At 35.8% G+C, this 22083-nt stretch overlaps 3 protein-coding genes across 3 annotated transcripts; all 3 read right to left on the reverse strand.

The window, feature by feature from the left end:
• Positions 1–5200: 5200 nt before the first annotated feature.
• Positions 5201–7570, reverse strand: LOC123556456 (uncharacterized). Its single transcript, XM_045347195.2, has 2 exons — positions 7493–7570; positions 5201–6634 (listed from the first exon to the last, which is right to left on the reverse strand). The coding sequence occupies exon 2, from the start codon at positions 6621–6623 to the stop codon at positions 5613–5615; it is 1011 nt and encodes a 336-aa protein (XP_045203130.2). The 5' UTR covers positions 6624–6634; positions 7493–7570; the 3' UTR covers positions 5201–5612.
• A 1972-nt stretch (positions 7571–9542) lies between these two features.
• LOC123556455 (uncharacterized) lies at positions 9543–11661 on the reverse strand. Its single transcript, XM_045347194.2, has 2 exons — positions 11579–11661; positions 9543–11019 (listed from the first exon to the last, which is right to left on the reverse strand). The coding sequence occupies exon 2, from the start codon at positions 11006–11008 to the stop codon at positions 9998–10000; it is 1011 nt and encodes a 336-aa protein (XP_045203129.2). The 5' UTR covers positions 11009–11019; positions 11579–11661; the 3' UTR covers positions 9543–9997.
• Positions 11662–15234: 3573 nt separating this feature from the next.
• Positions 15235–17018, reverse strand: LOC123556457 (1-aminocyclopropane-1-carboxylate oxidase-like). Its single transcript, XM_045347197.2, has 2 exons — positions 16883–17018; positions 15235–16431 (listed from the first exon to the last, which is right to left on the reverse strand). The coding sequence occupies exon 2, from the start codon at positions 16418–16420 to the stop codon at positions 15410–15412; it is 1011 nt and encodes a 336-aa protein (XP_045203132.2). The 5' UTR covers positions 16421–16431; positions 16883–17018; the 3' UTR covers positions 15235–15409.
• Positions 17019–22083: the final 5065 nt, after the last annotated feature.

The raw sequence follows: 22083 nt of genomic DNA on the forward strand, positions 1-22083 counted from the left end.
ATCAAATATCTGCAAATATCTGCTTTGAATCTATATCAAGCCAAATGCGGCCTTTTATATAGCAACTTCCATTTTACAATGTGATAAGTAAATTGGTCAGTGCGTGTGGCTGCATGTATTTCAATTTGAAATAACTCGGTCGTTTGAAAAGCAATTTGCACGAAATGTAGATATATGTTAGCTATTGGACACATCATTAAAGTGCAATTAAGCGTTTTAAAAATACCTGGGATAAAACTACGGAAGCCCATTAGTGACAGAACTTTTAGAAGGACCCTCGTAGTATTGAGCTCATGAGCTGTTTATTAATCGAATGTACTAGATTTCAGGGTGACGTCTCCGTCATGAAGTAGTTTTCTTACTTATCAGACTGGCGTCTCCGCTGATTTTACCCACGCTATCAAACCCCATCTGACACCCCAGTGCCAGATGACTTTCGTACTGCTATTGTCAGCTATTACGGATAGTTGCTCTTTGGTTTTGATAGTATATTTCTCAATACGAAATGATTATAACGTTACGTTGCAAATGATAAAAGTAACAGAAACTTTGCTGCTATGTGTCTATGAAACGTAATGTCGTAATTTATATTACATTACGGACGTAAATTTCCCGCGCATTGTTTAAATACACTACTGTAATATAGGCTGCTACAAAGTATTTCGTTTCGCTTTATTTATGCTATAAAACAAGGAAAATGATTAATCACTGGTGGGGATATCCAGTCCTTGGGTAACTAATTAGCAATAACTCGGCAGTACCTCGTTACCACAATACAGTTCACCTCGAACAAGATATTTCCATGTCAGCAGCTACAACCAGTAACAGGTTATTATATTCCATCTGTCTTCAAGAGCAAACCCAAGCCTGAAGATTAGTGGCACCGTTCCTTAATAAAATCTGTTAGGAGATACGTTGGGAGAATAGAACACATTCAAGAAAAATGATGTCAGACTTGGATTGATTAAGTCTTCCTGTCTGTAACACTCGCGAGAGGGGTTGGCAAAATGATATGTAGATGGATAATAAAATGAACACGATCCCTCACGTCCGGGTTCAATTCCCGTCGAGGGTATCTTTTTAAAAAAACTCATTTTAAGATGTTCGTAATTCGTCAAAACTTCAATTTTAAAGCAAGATTATTTTAGCCAAAATCTGGAGGTCAGTGCTTTTAAATTAAGGTGGCATTTGAATTATTATTGTAAAAAAAAAGAATATAAAAAAGAAGCGGTAAAATGTTGATACTTTTTATTTATTTATTTGCTCGAAAAGAATTATGAAATCAAACAAAGCTGTTCACGTCAATTTCTTTTTGCTAAAAAACCAACGTAATCATACATAAAAACCTCAAAACGGTCAAAGCTATGTGCGATTTGTTCATTAAAATCTGAATTACATGTAGATACTACTCATATACAGAATACCGTTGGTGTCAGGTGGGCATTACTCGTCAACTCGAAATTTCGACATACTTACACATAATTTCAGATTAAGTGATTCGAAATTTTGATTAAGTATTTCAAAATTTGAAATTAATTACTTAAAATTTCGATTTAGTATCTTGTCTCCTTAACCACAAATTTTGAACGTCCGTTTGTCTCTCGGAGGTTAAAAAGTTAATGAATATGCTGAAAGACTTTTTATCGACTCTTAAATAGCAAAAATATAATTTAAAAGTGAATACAGCTTCCTACTATAGATGGTACATGTAGGGACCTAGCATGTAGGGGTTCGAACAAGGGTGAAAGCATAACACAGAATCTAAATATACTGAAAGCTACCCTACAATACATCCATGTATGACCTGCACCAGCTTTAAACTCATACCCATGTGTCCATCTATTCGGGTCGTAAGGGCTGTTTGAATACTCTCTAAACTGCCCCTTCCTCTAGAGCTACACTGGGTACCCGCTCTTTGTGTCAAACGGTTGCTATGTCCCTTGAACACATGTTTGTATAGGGTGTGTCTATATCTCCTTGCCATTCGAATCAGGTAGAAAACCTTCCAAACTTTTTCACGATCAAAACAATGACATATCATTTTAGTGTAAACACTGATCGATGACCCTCTAGACTTAGCCAAGTTCTTGGCCGGTACCTATACATGTAAGTCTAAATACCGTAGTAAGTAAACCCCGAAATTTGGGCATTAAGTCGACATTTCGAGAAAGTATGTCGAAAATCGGAGATAGTAAATAGCGCCAACCTGATTATTTGCTTATTAAAAAAAGAAAGATCACATGTCACCTTTAACAAAATCTATAAGAAGATCCCTTAGAAGCATGGAATGCTGTACAAAATAGTAGCAAACTCAGTGTGACTGAATCTGTTCATGAAAGGAAATGGAAGGTGCAACACCCCCATATCCCCAGCACCAGCTTAAGCGGAGCTTTATTACACAGGTATTGAATGGAGTTTATCATCACAAAGGACCTCGAGTACAGTAGTATTAAAATATTTATCAGCTTATATTGGTCTATAGTATTCACAAGATTCATTTTGCAATTAAAAATAATTAGCAAAAAATGTCTGGGAAACGCCATGAGGGGTTATCTTAAGGGATACTTTTGGTAATATTTATTTTTCGATACGGCGGAAAATTTGAATTTCAGTTGTGAAATATATTATTCTAGTTAAACATGCTTTTTCAGTAGAAAAGAGCAATATAGTAATATCGGTTATGCAATTCTGAGGTAAAAAAGTACGGGAATTACAACAGTTTCATATATTGATCCCAGCGCTGTAATTGCTGTTATTGTTGTGACGTCAGCGAATGGCTTTGGAGATGGATTAAAATCTCTGGAAACCTCAGAAAATAACGTGTCTGATTACTCTCGTAAAATGTACCAGATTTGAAGACTGTTGAGTGTGGTAGGTGTAATTTGGTGTACTTTCTTGACCACGCTCGCTAGATTGCGATCACCCTTTGTTCCGTTCGTATTATCAGATAACACTGTATCTGACGTTTTACTCCTGGCCCCGTGTTCACAAAACATTTTCAATCTCAGCTGAGTTTTGATTATGAAACTTAATTTGTATAGGTAAGAGGTTCTGATAACCGGGCGAAGCCTTACCTACTTATTGGCAAACTGCTTCTTAACGGTGCGTTCTTCATGATTCCCCAAATATTCAGTAAGAACCCGGTTCTTATTTCGTAATTTTTAACTGACAGGTTTAATTGGGAAGGTCATGATAAGACCACAATCAAGTGATAAAGGCAATTTATTTATCAGACGTGTACTTTACAGGAATGCAGTGACATACTGATATTATGAAGTGTGAAAATATTTAATTAAACATTTCACCACAAGAGCTTGCTAGAGAACTACAGACAAAATAAATGCCATAATTCACACTCAGCTTACCTCTGAAGACAGAAATTTGTTTGACAACAGCAATTTCATGGTTAATAAGGAAGGTCAGATTTTTTCACCCCCAAATATTTGCCAATAAGTAGGTAAGACATTTTGATAACCAGGCTTCGCCCGGTTATCAAAACCTCTTACCTATACTTATTGGCAAATATGTGGGGGTGAAGAAATCTGACCTTCCTTATTAACCATGAAATTGCTGTTGTCAAACAAGTGTCTTCAGAGGTATAAACTGAGTGTGAATTACGTCATTTATTTTGTCTGTAATTTGGAGCCAAAACAGATGTGAATGTCTAGCAAAATGGTAGACCGTTTTCAGTTTGTTTCAAAGGATTATGTTGAGCAAAGAATTAAATGTTTAATTAAATATTTTCACACTTCATAATATCAGTATGTCACTGCATTCCTGTAAAGTACACGTCTGATAAATAAATTGCCTTTATCACTTGATTGTGGTCTTATCATGACCTTCCCAATTAAACCTATCAGTTAAAAATTACGAAATAAGAACCGGGTTCTTACTGATTTTTTGGGGAATCATGAAGAACGCACCATTAAGCCTTGAAGCAGTTTGCCAAAAAGTCATTTATATCTATTTTCAAGTGACAGTTCTTTTGTGATGATCAGTCTAAATTTGAATTAAGTCTTGGAGCTTTAGTAAAAATGTTATTGAAATTTTAAACTCAAACTCAGCTGAGACCAAAAAATATTTCGTGAACACGAGGCCTGGTGTTTATTTTATATATCTTAAGGGGGTATTTTTTAAAAATAGACAACTGGAGTTTTATTGATAGAAAATCAGCTATCTATGATCAAAATGATGTCAGAAAATATTTCTTCAGATATTGAAACTTAATTTCACATAGCATAGAATTTGGCCTTTTTAATAATTGAGCCGGCCGTACCGGTACTAAAGAACAAATGCTGAACAAACCCCAAGATACAGAGCTGTGGTTGCTTCAATAAGCTGTATCATTGCAAGTTACATTTCACTTTGATTTAGACCTTAGTTTGTGTTTTGACCACACACAATAGACCCAGTTTTACCTAACAGTGACTTATAGTCAATAAGCTATTGACCTACTAAGAACAAGTCTTCAGATACAGCCATTTCTACATAGGACACATTTTTGCCAGAGACAAGTATTCCAGAAAAGGTTTATTTTCACTACTGCTGACATGTCGTTAATGTAAATTTAAAAGAGAAGAGACCCAAGAGTTAGCCCGAGGGGGCACCACGTGTAATACTTGAAGTAGATGAAAGGACACCTGAAACGTCAACGTTGCTGTCTCTCAAAACGATATGACTTATACCATCAAAACATTTCATAACCAAGACCAGACGCTTGAAGCTTCATTTAAAGGATTGAGTGATCAACAGTGTCAAAGATTATCTGTAAGTCTAACAGAACCATACCAAAGACATTACCATTATTGTTTTTATGCGTTATAAAGTATATTAAGTAAATCAGACAGGTATCAGTTAAAAACCTACTCCTAAAACCAGACTGAAATTTATACGACAGGTCGTTTTCCTTAAAGTAAGATTCAACTTGGTCATAAACTATTTTTTCAAGGATTTTAGAAATTATACTGGTTGGAATTTACAAACAGATTGTTTGTCATTTTATTTTTTTCATAAAAAGGGGAACAACTCTAGCAGAATTGTTAGGTATAATAGATTCTAAAAATATGTATTTGTGATATATGTACGATTGGCTTGTCTCACTAAGAGCGCAATATCATTCTGTTTACCAAACTATGTTTTACTAGCCTATTTGGTTATATTTGTATTATTACAATTGAAACTGGTTATAGTGTGAACTATATTTCGATACAGTAACGCTATACTTGTAACATATCGCAGATGGCAAAAGTAGTTTTCTAACAACATACGGTTCGGGTACATGTATTTATAGATACAGTATTGTTAAACATTTATATACTAGTATTCAATATACATGTATATCAGTTTCACAATTGTTTGTCTGCATTTGGCTGCCTAAGCGAAAACCTGGGATTGAATGACAAGGGTTCTTGCCGTGACCACGCCACATGTAGTTCAGTGTCAATTAATTCTTGTGTTATTTGAACATTTCATCATTTCTATTGCTTCTTGAAAAGAAATTGTCGCACTGAATAATACAATGATTGCTTTAAACTGAGGCTGACAACAGATGGAAGTAAAGAAATCTTTAATTTATTCTTCAACAAAATTGTTTTTTAAGCGGTGGTTTAATATCATTCGTCTATCTCTGGTAACACTTTATACTCAAAGTACTTTTGCTCGTGTTTCATTCTATGTAGTACCCAAGGACCATATTTCTCAGGTACATGCTTTGGTCCTTCTCCTGTGTACTTGTATAAGTAGTTGATACCTATATCTCCATCGAAATGGGGACTGAGAAAAAATGGAACAGAGTATCTATCAATTCCTATATCTATCACACGATGACGTGTTGCTTTAAACTTTCCGCCGAGCATGCGCGAAAACGTTACACCGATATTCATCACGAGACTTCCAGGACGGTTTATCACCTCCGCCCACTTGCCATCTGCTTGCATTATCTCCAGACCACCAAAATCAAAAGGTGTTAGCAATGTCATAAAGTCAGAGTCCGCATGCTCCGGAGTGGTTAAGACCTTTCCATCTTCTATGAACGCGTTCTTTGGGGGTTCGCCTTCCCACGGCGGATAATGCAACAATCGAAATGTAGAGCATGGTTTGTCCTCAAACAGGTGCATAAACGAATTCTCAGGTATTCCAAGCCCTATTGCTGAGAGTCGAAGTATCTCCATGCATGTCTCGTGCATTACTTCGTACTGCTGCTGAAGAAACTTCTTAAAAGGGAACGCTCCATCTTCCCCCGGCCATGTGGATTTCTCGTAAAACCAGTTGGTAGGCGACACCGTCGTATCATCAGGTGGAACATCTCTCGCAAATTCAAATGCTTCCTTTCTGCTTGGTTCTCCTTCCACAACAGGGAAATAACCCCGATAAAGATTTGTGTTTTCCGGATTCCACTGCTTCCTCATGATTTTCTTTTTAAAATCCATTGGTTTATTGAAAAACCATTGGCAACAATCCCACAATCCCTTGTAGTCAATTCCATCTACGTTGTCCACATAGGCAAACCCTACGTTCTCAAGAATGTCAACAACCTTTTTCCCCGCAACTTCACGATCTATTTTCGCTTCCTTAATGTCTATAACTGGTAAAGCCGTCATATCAATGGATTTGTTCGAAGACATCTTGTGTTTTACTGAAAACAATAATGAATTTCAAATCAATTTGTATAACAATGCATAGCAGAATGTGGTTAAAATTCAGTTTCATATGGAAACGTGATGACACATTTATTTAGTAAAAACCCGACTAGTTCGCACACAAATTCGTGACATCATTAAATAAAAAAAAAACTTTCTAATTAGAAGAAGATTTATGAACATCATTTTGTTGTCAGTTATATTTTGATGATGTTATTTCTGCACAATCCCGTTAATTTGCTATACCTCAGCCTACCAAAGATTGATCATAATGTTTAAGTATATATTTGGGTCTTTTAAGCTGATAAGAGCTTCAGTTTTAGTTTTTTATTAAGCAAATCGGCAAGTTAGTTGCCTAATCAATATAGTAAAGACATTAACATGATAAAAGAAATTACAACAGATACAAACTAGAAGTAAGCAACCCGAGCAACCCCATTTGAAAAGGTATTTTCTTAACTATGAAGCAATTAATCAGGTAATGGTTACTTTCCGTAGCTCGAAAGCTTCGTTTACATATTTTGCTACATTAGATATCGGTTTCTTACTCATAGAAGTCATGATATAAATGAGGCCATGGAGTATTTCATAAATAGTTGTGTCCAAATAATATTTAAACGTAACAATGATACGGGCAATGAAATCAGAGAAACATTAGAGGTAAGGCTTTAGACAGGGATTTAAAGCTTACATTTAGCTAGTTCCAATCCGTGACTTTAGTGACCTCCCTTGACGGTCCGTCCATAGTAATAGATACAATTTCGTCACATTAGCATACCACATATTTAAAAATTATAAAAGTATTAAAAAGTTATTTATTTACAAAATATAATTAAAGACAAAACCTTACAAACCTCTAGCGATTGCAGTAAGTTTAATGTAACCTATTTGTACAATTTTGAAAGACTGATTTTCTGTACTTTGATACCTTGTTATCTTGTTATATTTACACTTGTATTATGTGATACTAATAAACTTTGATAATGTGGCAGTTGACCTAAATCCAATTGACACTGTTTATTTTCCAATACAGGTAAATCCAATATTTGCTTTACATTAGATCTATGACGGATTATCTTTGAACACCCCTGGACTTATTCGACTCAACTGCCACATTATCAAAGTTTATTAGTACCTTTATCAATTTTCTGTGTTTGTTTTATGTATATTTTCAACTTTTATTAAGTTTCCGATTGGGATTATTTAGGATAAGTTATGGACATAACGAAAAATATAAAAACTTGTAGAAAAATATACTTTCGATGTTTTTATGATGAATTGACAAAGTTTTACCATAAATCTGTGTTAGAATAAATGAAATCAAGTTCTAGGTTTCTCTATGAATGTGAATGCAAGGGTGGAAATCCGAACAGAACAGTAAGATGAAAAAAGTTTCCTGGAAACATTTTTCATCTCTTCCGTATTTTAATTGAATACTTGTGCATGGTGGAATGTGTTGATGTTGTCAGTGGTATAAAGGTCCAACTGGAGAACATAATAAATAAATTAGAACAAAACCATAATATTTCCTTCTAGTACCACGACAATGTAAATAAAGTTATCTGAAACTTGATTCCCTTAGACACGTTATGATAGGAAAAGTCACAAAATACAAAAATGGTCGTTTACTTAATGTAAAAAGACAACTAGCAATATACAAATGTACTTAGGCGTAAAAAATCAGGAAACATGCTCAAAAATTAGGGTAGGTAGGTCGGTAATTTTTTATCGATATTGTTTATTAAGTGGGACTTTTCGGAAATTATTTTCGTGTCAAAAAATGAATACAGATAAGGGCTTCTGCCTTCAGAGCATCAGTAAATTGTTTTCTAACATTACTGACCATGTTTAAACCATAAAAAGTGCAAAAAAATCTCCAATGCCATAAAAACATTTAGGGTCGGGCCAAAAATTTAGGGTAGGTCGGGATACCAGAAGCAAACTATTTTTACGCCTTAATACCTTTACAGAAGGAAACATGGAACATTGTGTAGTGTTCTCTATCAAGTATGTTCAAGGAGAGAGTTCAAATAAGCTTTCAGCTTCCTACTCAATCGTGTATGTCTTTTTGATATATGTACATGTTGTAAATGAATTGTGATTAATCAAATACTGTTTAAACCAAGTACGTTCAAATCATGCCCCTTAGGACAACCTTTTCCCCATCCATGGGGGTCACTTGTCTTCTTGTCTAAAACCTCTAGACCTAAAACTTAAATATTTGGCATAAAGCATTGTGTAAAGGCCCTCTGCAGAAACGTCATGTATCCATTTAAGTCAGGTGAGCGATATAGTGCTCATTATAACCCACTTGTTATTTGTGACGTGTAGTAACTGAGATACTAATTTGCTAACAGTCTCAAACAGAATATCGTATAAAAATAGCTAAGTACTAAAAGGTGCATACTTTCTTCAGAATGAAAGCAATAGTAATGGAATTTATGTCTTAAAATTCCATCAAAATGTGACAAAGGAATCCTTGTTAAAATTTTGTCAGTAATTGCAACAGAAAAAAACAAACTTATTCATCATATAAAAAGCTAGAATCTAAAACAAGAGGACCATGACAACATTATCCTGCTCGAATGACCTTGACATTTGACCTTAAATAAATGTATGACACACTGAATCACGAATGGTATCAGTTGTGTTAAGTATGAATCTATAAATGCTGAAATGTGCAATGATTAGCTGAAGACAAGAAATCAGTACTTCACGCTACATGATCTTGACCCTTTAAAAATAAATAGCTGCCATGTACGTGTAACTCTCTTTTATTTAACTCAACTCCACTATTCCACTTTTAGCTAGTATATGCTTCTCTGAAGCCACCTATTTGATTATCTGTGTGCTGTGTCTTATAGGTTACAGTCAGGTCAGGTTGTATGTTATTGAACAGAAACATAAGCATCATAGTTTATATCAAATTGAAAACAAGAAATTGTTGCAGAGTTACCAATTTCCCCTGCCTAGGGACATTTTTATAACGTAACGAAAGTATTAAAAGTGGTTTTGCAACTATATATACAATTCAGTAACATGTATTTGTGATACACTATATTTATATAATTATTAACTATTATTCATCGCACATGTTTATCGATTTAATTGTTGTCTGTAAGCATGTTGTTACAAAAATATATGATCATAACCACAACACATGTTCAGTGTCAGTTAATTGTTATCTATTGTGTTAATTGAATCTTTCATAATTTCTATTGCTTATTTTAGAATGACATCGTCGTGTTTCGTAACATAATGACTCTGTAAAACATAGATTTACAGTTGAAGGATGCAAACAAATATTTGATCAATTCTTCCACAAACTCGATTTTATCTTCTTTTTAGCGATTATAAAATCATTCGTCTATCTCTGGTAACACTTTATACTCAAAGTACTTTTGCTCGTGTTTCATTCTATGCAATACCCATGGACCAAATTTCTCAGGCACGTGCTTAGGTCCCTCCCCGGTGTATGTAGATAGGTAGTTTACACCTATATCTCCGTCGAAACGGGGACTGAGAAAAAACGGAACAGAATATCTATCAATTCCTATATCTATAACACGATGACGTGTTGCCTTGAATTTTCCCCCAAGCATGCGCGAGAACGTTACACCAATATTCATCACGAGACTTCCAAGACGGTTTATCACTTCGGCCCACTTGCCATCTGCTTGCATTATCTCCAGACCACCAAAATCAAAAGGTGTTAGCAATGTCATAAAGTCGGAATCCATATGCTCTGGAGTGGTTAAGACCTTTCCATCTTCTATGAACGCGTTCTTTGGGGGTTCGCCTTCCCACGGCGGATAATGCAACATTCGAAATGTAGAGCATGGTTTGTCCTCAAACAGGTGCATAAACGAATTCTCAGGTATACCAAGTCCTATTGCTGAGAGGCGAAGTGTCTCCATGCATGTCTCGTGCATTACTTCGTACTGCTGCTGAAGAAACTTCTTAAAAGGGAACGATCCATCTTCCTCCGGCCATGTGGATTTCTCGTAAAACCAGTTGGTGGGCGACACGGACGTATCATCAGGTGGAACATCTCTCGCAAATTCGAACGCTTCCTTTCTACTTGGTTCTCCTTCAACAACAGGGAAATAACCTCGATAAAGATTTGTGTTTTCCGGATTCCACTGCTTCCTCATGATTTTCTTTTTAAAATCCATGGGTTTATTGAAAAAACATTGACAACAATCCCACAATCCCTTGTAGTCAATTCCATCTACGTTGTCTACATAAGCGAATCCTACGTTTTCAAGAATGTCAACAACCTTTTCCGCGGCAAATTTTCGATCTACTTTCACTTCCTTCAGATCTATAACTGGCAAAGCCGTCATACCGATGGATTTGTTCGAAGACATCTTGTGTTTTACTGAAAACGAAGACGTACTTTAAATTCAGGTTCATGTTGATACGTGATGTCACATTCATTTTGCTAAAAAACTTCGCCTAGTTCACGAATTTGTGACTTACCACTTATGCAATACATTTCAATAAGAAGATGTCAAACAACAACATAGTTATGTATTTTTATGACATAATTGTGCATTGATTCTGGCCAATCCCGGTAATGTGCTACATTTTGGCCGACCAAAGATCAAATAAATTGTTCTTAAATGTTCTGAATTTAAAACAATATTTAAAAGAAACAAAGCAATGACCCTGCGTGCGTCCTCTGTCGGCCTACATGTTAAGTTCGGTGATATATGAAGTACATGTACATGTAGTAAGATGTTCAGGTCAAAAGCAATGCCAGAATTGCATGCACTGTTTTTCAAATATTGTTGGTACAAATAGTATCAAACTCTTTCATCGTGAGACACATAAAAAAGGAAATGAAAGCATATATTTAGCATATCACATATCTAAATGATATAAATATCACAAATAATTATTACAAAGTATGTAAAGACAAATACAAATGTACTTACAAACTTCATGCGATTGTAGTAGAGTTAATGCAATACTTTTAATACAATTTTGAAGGACTAATTGTTTGTACTTCGATACTGATATCTTGGTATGTTTACACTGCAGTGCTTTATCAGTTTCCTGTATTTGTCCAAATACATGTAGAACTTACACTATCCTATATGAAGTGTCTGTAGATTATTTCGAATAAACTAAAAGCTAGGTTATAGTTATTGTTAGCAAGGAGCGATACTTATGATAATTATGTAAAGGTAAATAAATAAGTAAAAACTTAAATATGGTTCGGTAGTTAGCATAATATTACTGCTATTGCTAATGCAAACCTGATGGGAAAAATACTGAAAACCTATAGAAAAACATACATTTAAGCTATTTTATCAAATAAGATGATCCTGAAATTCAGTATGGGCATAAAAGACTGTCAAGTGCGTTCTAGGGTTATGTGTGAATGCCCATGGGTCGGTTTGTCCCATGTCGGTAAAATGGGTTCCCAAACCTGAATAAATGTTGTTTAATAAAGAAGAAGGTAACGTTTTAAAAGTTTGCTAGCGAAAAAAGCGTTTACTGAAAAAAACATGCTAGAAATGTAGCAGGTGCATGTGCTGAGTGCGGAAACGTTGTAATTATTAAGTTTAGATTTTTCTGAGATTCAGCCAGAAAGTTTATACCTACCAAAGCAGGTTCACACTTTATTGCAGTATCATTTATCTAGGCTCTTATATTAGACATTGTCGACTTAAGCTTATGTGGACAATGAACTGTGAATGTGCACTAAATCCCGGGGGGTCTTCTCAAGAAATACTTGTATTTTCTTCACTAACTAATTTCGGACATCACATTTATAAGCTCCTTTAAAATCAAAGAATATAATCCAGACTCAGTTTCAGTTTAGTCTGCTGATAAGAGGTAATGAATTGAACGACAATATAAATGAGTGATCATATAGTTATTTTCTGAAGTTACTTTCACCAAGTCTTAGTAAAGTTGTTTATCAAGAGCTTTAAAACTATATTTAGATTAAGTTGTTTTTTAAAACAAAAGAGTGTTAATCAACAAAACCTTTCATTTATTATGCTTATTATGCTTTCCCATTCCATTGGATATATTTTGTTTCTACCTTCGTCATCTGTCCGTCCGTTCGTGTGTCTGTCTACATTTAGCATGATCGCGTTTCACATAATCCTCTGCTCGGATTTTAACGAAATTTCACAGATTTGATTTGTATGAAGCCTTGTTGTGCACATCATCGGATTCATGTTGTGGAGCTAGGACCCCTTAAAAGTCAATACACTTTGTTCGAACACCTTTATAATTTATAGGATCTTAATGCAATTTCATAGGAATGATCCGTACAAATCCTAGCTGTGCTTACATTACAGGGTTTATGTTTGAATGAGTTTGCTCTGAGTAATGTCCCCTTGATTATCATACATAAAGTCTATACAGCTGTTTTTAACTCTTCAATTTGTTTTATAAATAAATCATCATAAAATACAAAAAAAGTACTGGAGCGACCATTTTGCAGAATGCGCTACATTAGCACGTACATCATTGTTCATTCCTGGTAGATTTGTAGAAAAGATAGTGCCGCTAACGACCATGGATTGTCCTTTAATCAAGACGATACTGTTTATTTTGCTAAATGGTGAGAACCAGTCTTACTGTTCTAAACATTGCGTGACTTGGAGCATTTAATTTCATTGATTGCTTTTTCCTGTTATTGCATTGATTTCAAATACTGTAACATTTGAAATTTTACAGAAAGGCCTATATCTATTTATAAACAGTTGTCTATATCTCTGTTTCCTTTCGAAAACAAACACATAAACCAGGTTGTAAGGTCTATTCGTATGAAACTAGTCTGACTAAAATGGTCAGTAGTGACTAGTGACTTTGATTTTGACCATATGCTGCATTTATAAAAATTACAAGATGACTGTTGTTGTATTTGCATGAAAATTACAGTAAAAGCTAGCTCAGTAGGAAGAATGCAGATCTATGGATCTTTGAGTTGTTGGTACGGTCCATGGGTGAGATGCTTTCCATTACGATTTTGATAGAAACATTACATCTGAAATAATTCGTCCTTCATCTCTTATTTCTTAGGAGACGTTAGCAATTACTTGTTGGGAACAGGTAAACTTGTACTTGTAAATGGCTAGTTCAACTGCCCGCCGTTACATAACTGAAATACTGTTAAAACGGCACTGAACCCGAAACAAACAAATAAATAAATAAATATATTTCGAAACACTCCCTACAGAGCTCGCATTCGATGTTCACAGTTAGACACCACTAAACCGACGATGTTTGGTAGTACAACATGAAGCTAATTGAAGCAGTACATGCGATTGTATTGACTGTTATTTTATAATCAAATATATATATGGAAGCTGATCCTGCTTACTCATCTACACCAGCTTTAGGATTCGCGAGTGATATGATTAATAACTACATCCTGCTCAAAGGGAGGATTCTGGTTGTAGGCATCAGTACCATTAAATTTATTACGTAAAATGTTGATGAACTACAGGCGACAAAACATAAGTGTTTACCTTATCTGCCGGAACTAAAACATATCTGGAATGAAATTTCTGGATTCTTTTTCTCAGATGTCTAAACGAAAACCTGGGTTTGGGGTAAGCTGGTGATCAACGACACATTGAACAAAAAATATTTGATATATTGGAGAAATCAACTCCTTAACTCATAAAGATGTATAAAGAATACATTTATAATGGTCATTTTCAGTGTCAGTATATGGACGAAGTATTTGTTGTGTGATAACATCTATAAGAAGATAAGAAGATCGTCTGGAAGCATATAATTCAACCAAGCAAAATGAAAGCGGACTGTTTGTTTGATTCTTCCATGACGGGTAATGAAATGTAACAAACAACTCTAGCTCACCTCGTCATCACAGGCTGAAGCGGAACTCTATTATAATAAACTTGAAAGAACTCCATGATCCCAAAGGACAAGAAATTATATCAATACTGAGTACAAGTAACGAAAGACACACCGTACTAAAATACATGTACTGCTGTTATGATAATTGAAAAAAACTACAAGGAGAGCATAGAACGTCATCAAGCAAAATAATAGCAGACTTCGGGTTAATGAGGTATGTACAGATGTGGTGAGGTATAACCTAATTTACTTGTCTGTGCCTCTCTCTTCCTTTTCAAGATAGTTAATTCGATAAATTTTAACTTAAATTTTATGATCTAAATATTACCGTTGTTACTACTTACAAGAGACATAGATTTACCTTTTCAAACATTTTGAATAGAAAACTTATATCAGTTCTAATTCTAAAGATAGATTCTATTACAATCTTGATATATATTGGCTTTTAAGCCCAACGAAAAAGATGTATGTAACTGTTTAATATTTTGCTATACATATGTCTGGCCTAAATTTCAAGTAAAAAATAAATGCAGACCCGGGAGTCTAACACATGAACAATCACACGAGGGTATTACAAAATTTAAAACAAATTCGAAGCTAACAAATTGATCCCACACTTTTGACGAAGAGTCGTACAATAAAGTCGGCATAAGAGACATCATAAAATATAAATAACAATAGGTATATTGTATATCGACAATAATTTTAATAAAATAGATTGAATACATAGTTATTTAAATGTCTAATGGCTAAGCGAATATAAAATGTCAACATGTGTTACAAATATAACATAGATAATATGTGCACAGATTACGGATAACAAAGTTAATCGAAGACTATAATGAGACTGGTAAAATGAAAATTCATAAGCGTATGATTCTAAAATACGTCTAGCTATATAATTCATTAAACTGTTAGCGTTACTCATCTATGTCCGGTACATCTTTAAACTCATAGAATTTTTCCTCATATTTCATTCTATGTAAGACCCAGGGACCATATTTTTCTGTGACGTGAGCTGGACCATTACCAGTAACCTTAGAAAGGTAATTGATACCAATATCAGCATCATATTTCGGTTCTAGGAAAAATGGGACAGAATATCTATCAGTTCCAACATCTAAAACGCGATGACGTGTTGCCTTGAATCTTCCGCCGAGCATACGCGAGAACGTTACACCAATATTCATCACGAGACTTCCACGACGGTTTATCACTTCTGCCCACTTGCCATCTGCTTGCAATATTTCCAAACCACCAAATTGAAAAGGTGTTAGTAATGTCATAAAGACCGAATCCATATGCTCCGGAGTGGTCAAGACCTTTCCATCTTCTATGAGCGCGTTTTTAGGAGGCTCGCCTTTCCACGGCGGATAATGCAACATTCGAAATGTAGAACACGGCTTATCTTCAAACATATTCACAAAAGAATTCTCAGGTATTCCGAGTCCTATTGCCAAGAGCCGAAGTATCTTCATACATGTATCGTGCATCACTTCGTACTGCTGTTGAAGAAACGTCTTAAAAGGGAATGATCCATCTTCCTCCGGCCATGTGGATTTCTCGTAAAACCAATTTGTTGGCGACACCGATGAATCATCGGGTGGAACATCTCTCGCAAATTCAAAACCTTCCTTTCTACTAGGTTCTCCTTCAACAACAGGAAAGTAACCCCGATAAAGATTTGTGTTTTCCGGATTCCACTGCTTCCTCATGATTTTCTTTTTAAAATCCATTGGTTTATTGAAAAACCATTGACAACAATCCCACAATCCCTTGTAGTCAATCCCATCTACGTTGTCTACATAAGCGAATCCTACGTTCTCAAGAATGTCAACTATCTTTTTTGCGGCAGCTTTTCGATCTACTTTCACTTCCTTCATGTCTATAACTGGCAAAGCTGTCGCACCGGTGACATTGTCCGATGACATGTTGAAAATTTCTGAAAACAGTAACGATTATTCGGATATTAATTTGTATAGAAATGGCAGACACGTACTTCGTTTTTTCATATTGATACATGATGAGATATTCACTTGAAACCTGATTAGTTCGTGTTTTATCGTGAAAGCAAAACTTTATACCAGAAGATGATTCAATATATGAATTGCTGATTTATTTTGACATTAGTGGTTGTACGCACAGACACTTTGGGTCAGGATCACCCCTACCCACCCCACTCTCCTCCGTCCCTGCTTAAGTTTAGCGAATTTGTTTTAGCAGTTTTATATGTATTGAGCATAGATGACGACCATAAAACACATTTTGAAACATTTCAGCTTATTTTAAAAAGATGCATTTTTACCATAAATTGTCTTTAAATAAGAAGATTTGAAACAGTGAAACTGAAAGTAGAAAACAATAGTCGATTTAGCTTTTAAATTAGTACCTACCTATGAATCTTTGGTATCAATCGACGATTCTGTAATCATTCTATCAAATGACACCGGTCCTGACAACTGACGTTTGGGTTCCGACGAGAAATCAATAATTATCAATAATCGATCAATCTTACTCCCTGCGAATAGATCCCCGCTTTGCACTGCGCATAGCGTACGCGGGTACCAAACTTAGATTTTTATCATAGAAAGTGATGATCCGGTATAATATAGTCGTATAGAGTATTAATTTTTGTACCCGGTTATTGATACGCACAGTACAAAGCTGGGGTTTAAGCAGCAAGCAAGTGTTCACTGTTGCAAATCTTGTTATTTTAAAAGACTTTATGGTAAAAATGCATCTTTTATAACACGCTGAAATGTTGCAAACTGCGTTTTGTTATCGTCATCTATGCTCAATACAGGTTAAAATGCTAAAGACTATTCGCTCAACCTAGGCAGGGGCGGAGGAGAGTGGGGTGGCTGGGGGTTGTCCTGACCCCAAGTGTCTAAGGTCGATTATAACTAAACTCCTATTTTTGCTACATTTAAACCGACTAGAAATTGAGTAACATGTTAAAAATATATAATCAGTGAATAAATATATGTTCTATTGGTTGCCCTTAGAGACAGGCTGCTCTAAGGAACACATTTAATCATACATTTAAAACGCTACATGTTAAAACATTTTTATGTTATTAAAATGTATTTATTAAAAAAAGATGTAAAAGACAAAACTTACACACGTCAAGCGAAAATGTTAGCTTAATAGAAGATTTTATGCACTTAAAACTAATCGTTTGTACCTTGATAGCGATATTTTGTACGTCTACATTTGCTACTGTTATCAATTTTTGTATGCATGAAGTAATTTTGATAACATAAAATCAAAGTTATACTAACGTTAGCATGGGCGATAGGTTAGATATTACTCGGCGATATATAACCATTTTGTGTCGATTCGCCGTAAAACCCAACTCACTCCCCCACTTACGTTAGATAGGAAGGTATGTTGTAAGAAAATTCATGAAACCATAGTTTATGGGCACAGTACGTCGTATTTTTCACTGCTTACTGCTGAGGAAAGTGCAATGTAGATGTCTCTTTAAACTAGTATGAGCGCGATACTAAAGTTTTATTAAGCGGAACATCACTTGCAAATTCGAAAACACTTCGTTTCGATTGTCCTTGGATGGCTCAGTGGTCTATTAGTGGTTATACGCTTCGATGTATTTGGAAAGCATGTCTCTCCATGCATGTATTATTGATAAGACACTGAATGTCAAAGAAACTTTTAACATATACTGAGAAAGATACAATGAAAATTATGAACTTCATGTATAAAATATAAATTTGTGCACATGAGTCTCATATCTTTTAAACATTGTATGTGAACTATGCCTTAAATGTTTGAATATGTTTTTCGCTAACCTTTGTTTATATTGTTTTAACTTTATGTTTGATTCTTAGTGTACTTATGTACAGTTTTGTCAAATATGTAAATTATGCTTTTTATTTTGAATGGGTCCTTTCTATCAAAAGTCACACGAAGTTAACATACGAATTTGTGCACATGAATCTCAGATCTTTAAAACATTGGTATGTGAACTTTGCCTTAAGTTTTTGAGTATGTTTTTTCGCTTAAAAAGTCGCACACACATGGTAACCTACGTATCTTAACGTTTAAAGTAACCATTGCAACAGAGATGTTTGAAATATCTTATATCTTGCTTTTATCGTAATGTCTTAGAACTATATTAAATAAATTAACCTTTCTTGTTTCATGTAGCTTCAGAACATTCTAATTCTATAGTTAGTAATATGTTCATTTATTTGCATTCATTTATACACATATCAAAGCTTAAATTACTTACAGCAGTACTCTTTGTCTGACTTTTCTATGGAAAAATCACTGTGCCTGCAATTATTATTCTCAAGGGTAGTGATGAAATACAGATAAAAAGCTGAAACTGCTTAAATGCACCAATGTTATATATAAGTACCAAATTATCGACGGAAATTAAAAAAAAATGGTATGCAAATCAAACTGCCCAATTTTTATTTGAAAATAGACGTAATAAGTAACCTTGCAACTAGCTATATTCCTAATAACATTAGTTACCACCATCCATTTTCTAACAATCCGCATGAAATTTTAATATAAGTACATAAAAGCCATAATATGTTGATCTTCACTGAAAGCGAAAGACTCATAAAAATATTTCGGCAAATAATCGCTGTTTAAAATAGCTAAATTAGGAAACATGCACAGAATTGCTTCCGTTCAAGATAAAAGTTATCAATTTTGCGCGGTAACTGGACGTCATTTTAACACAGCAATATTTTGTAGCAGTAATACATTCATTATTTTAGCATTATTAAACCATTAAAATCGGATCAGAGACAGTTTCATGAATTTGGTTCAATAGAATGAATATACAAATATCAATATCTTCCCACAAACTTTGCATGTGATCATGTTGGCGTCTGGTTAGAAAAGGAGAAATTCCTCATAATGCAGCGATATATATATAGAGGAGGACTGTATCTTTGACTCCTCTGCCTATAGGATTACTCTAGAGTAATCACCTGTGGATTCCGGGGATCCTGCCGAGTTCAATGCTACGGCGTGGGACTGTCTCTGGCACCTTCGCAGACCTCAGAATCCAAAAATCTAAAATTCCTCTTTAGCTCATCATATACAGTACTGTTATCACGTCACTCTAGAGTATTCATATATGCACAAGAATCAAAGATACAGTCCTCCCTATATTTTTAGCCAGACGCCGACAAGATCACATGCAAAGTTTGTCGGAAGACATTCAACAGACAAGATAATATATTACGTCGTAAGATAACGAAGCACGAGGATGAAAGCGGCGAATTGAACACTACAGCAGAAATGAACGTCTCGGATGACGAGGGCGATATTACATCTAGAAAAACAAAAATGATATAGAAAGGACGATGTCGATTCTTTCTCCGACGAAACAGAGGATCCGTGGAGTATCATTAAAGACGCAACGTTCGAAGCGTGGCAACCGGAATACAACGAAAGAGTGCAAAACTACATGGCTTCGGAGGGTGTCTCGTTAAATGTGGCTAGGGATCGCGTATTTCGTGACATGAGAGACAAATATAGGAACAGGATGGCGAAAATACTGGGGTGGCGTGCTCTCAGAGAAAATCTTTTTATAGGTCCATAATGGAATTGGCATCCGATCTTGAGTCGTTGGAAAACTGCGATAGTGAGGAGGCCTGGAAGTACACTATTAGCAAGAGAAAGTATCCTGAAAAATACGAACCTCCAGAAATAATGTAAAAAAGAGCATCAATCAAACAGGAAGGTGCTGGAGGGATGTTACAGAACGACGCTGACGGGCCGTTGCAGTGGGTGGAACATTTGGTAGAAAGCGAACTGAAATCAGCACAAAATAGGCATTATCGGAAAACGTTATTAAACTGGCTGTAAAAATGACTAATGAACTATTAAATAAATAAAGACTCTGTTGTTTATCTGCCGCTTACTATTATCAGATTAGGTGGGGATTATGTCTAAAGAAATAAACTTGAGTATAAAATGGAAATCGTTTTTATTTTGTTGGTTGGTATATTTTGTTTTCGATGCTAAGCTTTCTCACGCTAATTCTAACGTTTCTGTGGTCAGACGAGGGCCTCCTCTAGACAGAGAGGTCAGGAGACAATTGTAACACTTCGGGATTAAGAGGCGGAGAACTGTAACAGCGCAAGACATGTCCTGCTAAGAAGATTCACTCTTGCGAAATTAAAGCGCCCGGTTTTGTAGCATTTATCTCCCTTACACCAGCAACATATTGTTATTTTCCCTGCTATGCGGGGTTAGAGGAGGTCCTCCTCCTGTCAGAGGGGTCAATGAGAGAACCATCCCTAGGCACTGTAGCACTGCGAGATAAAGACAACCTGCAACATAAACTCTCTTAGAAGAGATCACCTTACCGAAACATTAGCATTTTTATTCGCCTTCTTTTGTTAAAAAGCACATTAATATGTTAATGAAACTGTCAGTGTCATCAGATTTAATATGATGGATGAGGTGGTTGACCTTATTTAAGGACAGAGCCAATACCGGTGGGCTAATTCTTTAAGGGCCTCTATATATACTACTCATGATGTCAGTATGGTAGAGGGACACGTGAAACAATTATTGTGTTTATCATTCCAAATCGAACAAGCACCTTCAAACAAAGTAAGCTATGGTGGCTGATTTCTGCCATCTCGTTCTGGTGTGTTGGCGTGTTTGCAGGGCGCCAGAACGCCAGGACGCCAGGACGACAATTATACGCGCCAAGACGACAAACAAGGCATTTATCGTTCTGGCGGGGGCGCCAACACGCTAAATTGGGAAGTTGTCGTCCTGGCGTTCTGGCGTCTTAGCGCGTTTGCAGGGCGCCAAGACGCCAACACGCCAGGACGACAATTATACGCGCCAAGACGACAAAATCCATATTTGTCGTTTTGGCGCGTTCACTTGTCGTCTTGGCGTGTTGGCGTCTTCGTGTTGGCGTCTTGGCGCCCTGCAAACGCGCTAAGACGCCAGAACGCAAGGACGACAACTTCCCAATTTAGCGTGTTGGCGCCCCCGCCAGAACGACAAATGCCTTGTTTGTCGTCTTGGCGCGTATAATTGTCGTCCTGGCGTCCTGGCGTTCTGGCGCCCTGCAAACGCGCCAACACGCCAGAACGAGATGGCAGAAATCAGCCACCATAGTAAGCTGACACAATGCTACTTGGATGACTTTTTACTTAAACTTTTTTAGTCGCCTCCACTATAAACGGGCTATTTTTTCCGTATGTATAAAGTGTCTAAATAGTTTGCTCGATTTCAGAATAGATTGTTAATGGTAAAGTTTGTTCATACCATTAACATGGTATATTAAAAAGCATAGCCGCCATGAACATGGCATATTTTCTCTAAATGTCTTGGCAGAACAGTCTGTCATGGGAACATTTATCTAAGACTTTTCACACTTTTTGACATTAATACAAGAAACATGACCGCTGGTGGGTGGAACATGTTTCATATCTACTTTATACGGTCTAGGACCATCATAATCCTCTTGTTTAAAGACTATTATCTCGAGCGCACGACGTATGACCCCCGTAGACTCTATATATTGCTAAAGTCTTAAGATATCTGTAAGAAATTTTAAACGGCTGTGAAGACGTTTATACACTTT

The sequence above is a fragment of the Mercenaria mercenaria genome, chromosome 5 (assembly GCF_021730395.1).
Source record: "Mercenaria mercenaria strain notata chromosome 5, MADL_Memer_1, whole genome shotgun sequence".
Lineage (NCBI taxonomy): Eukaryota > Metazoa > Mollusca > Bivalvia > Venerida > Veneridae > Mercenaria > Mercenaria mercenaria.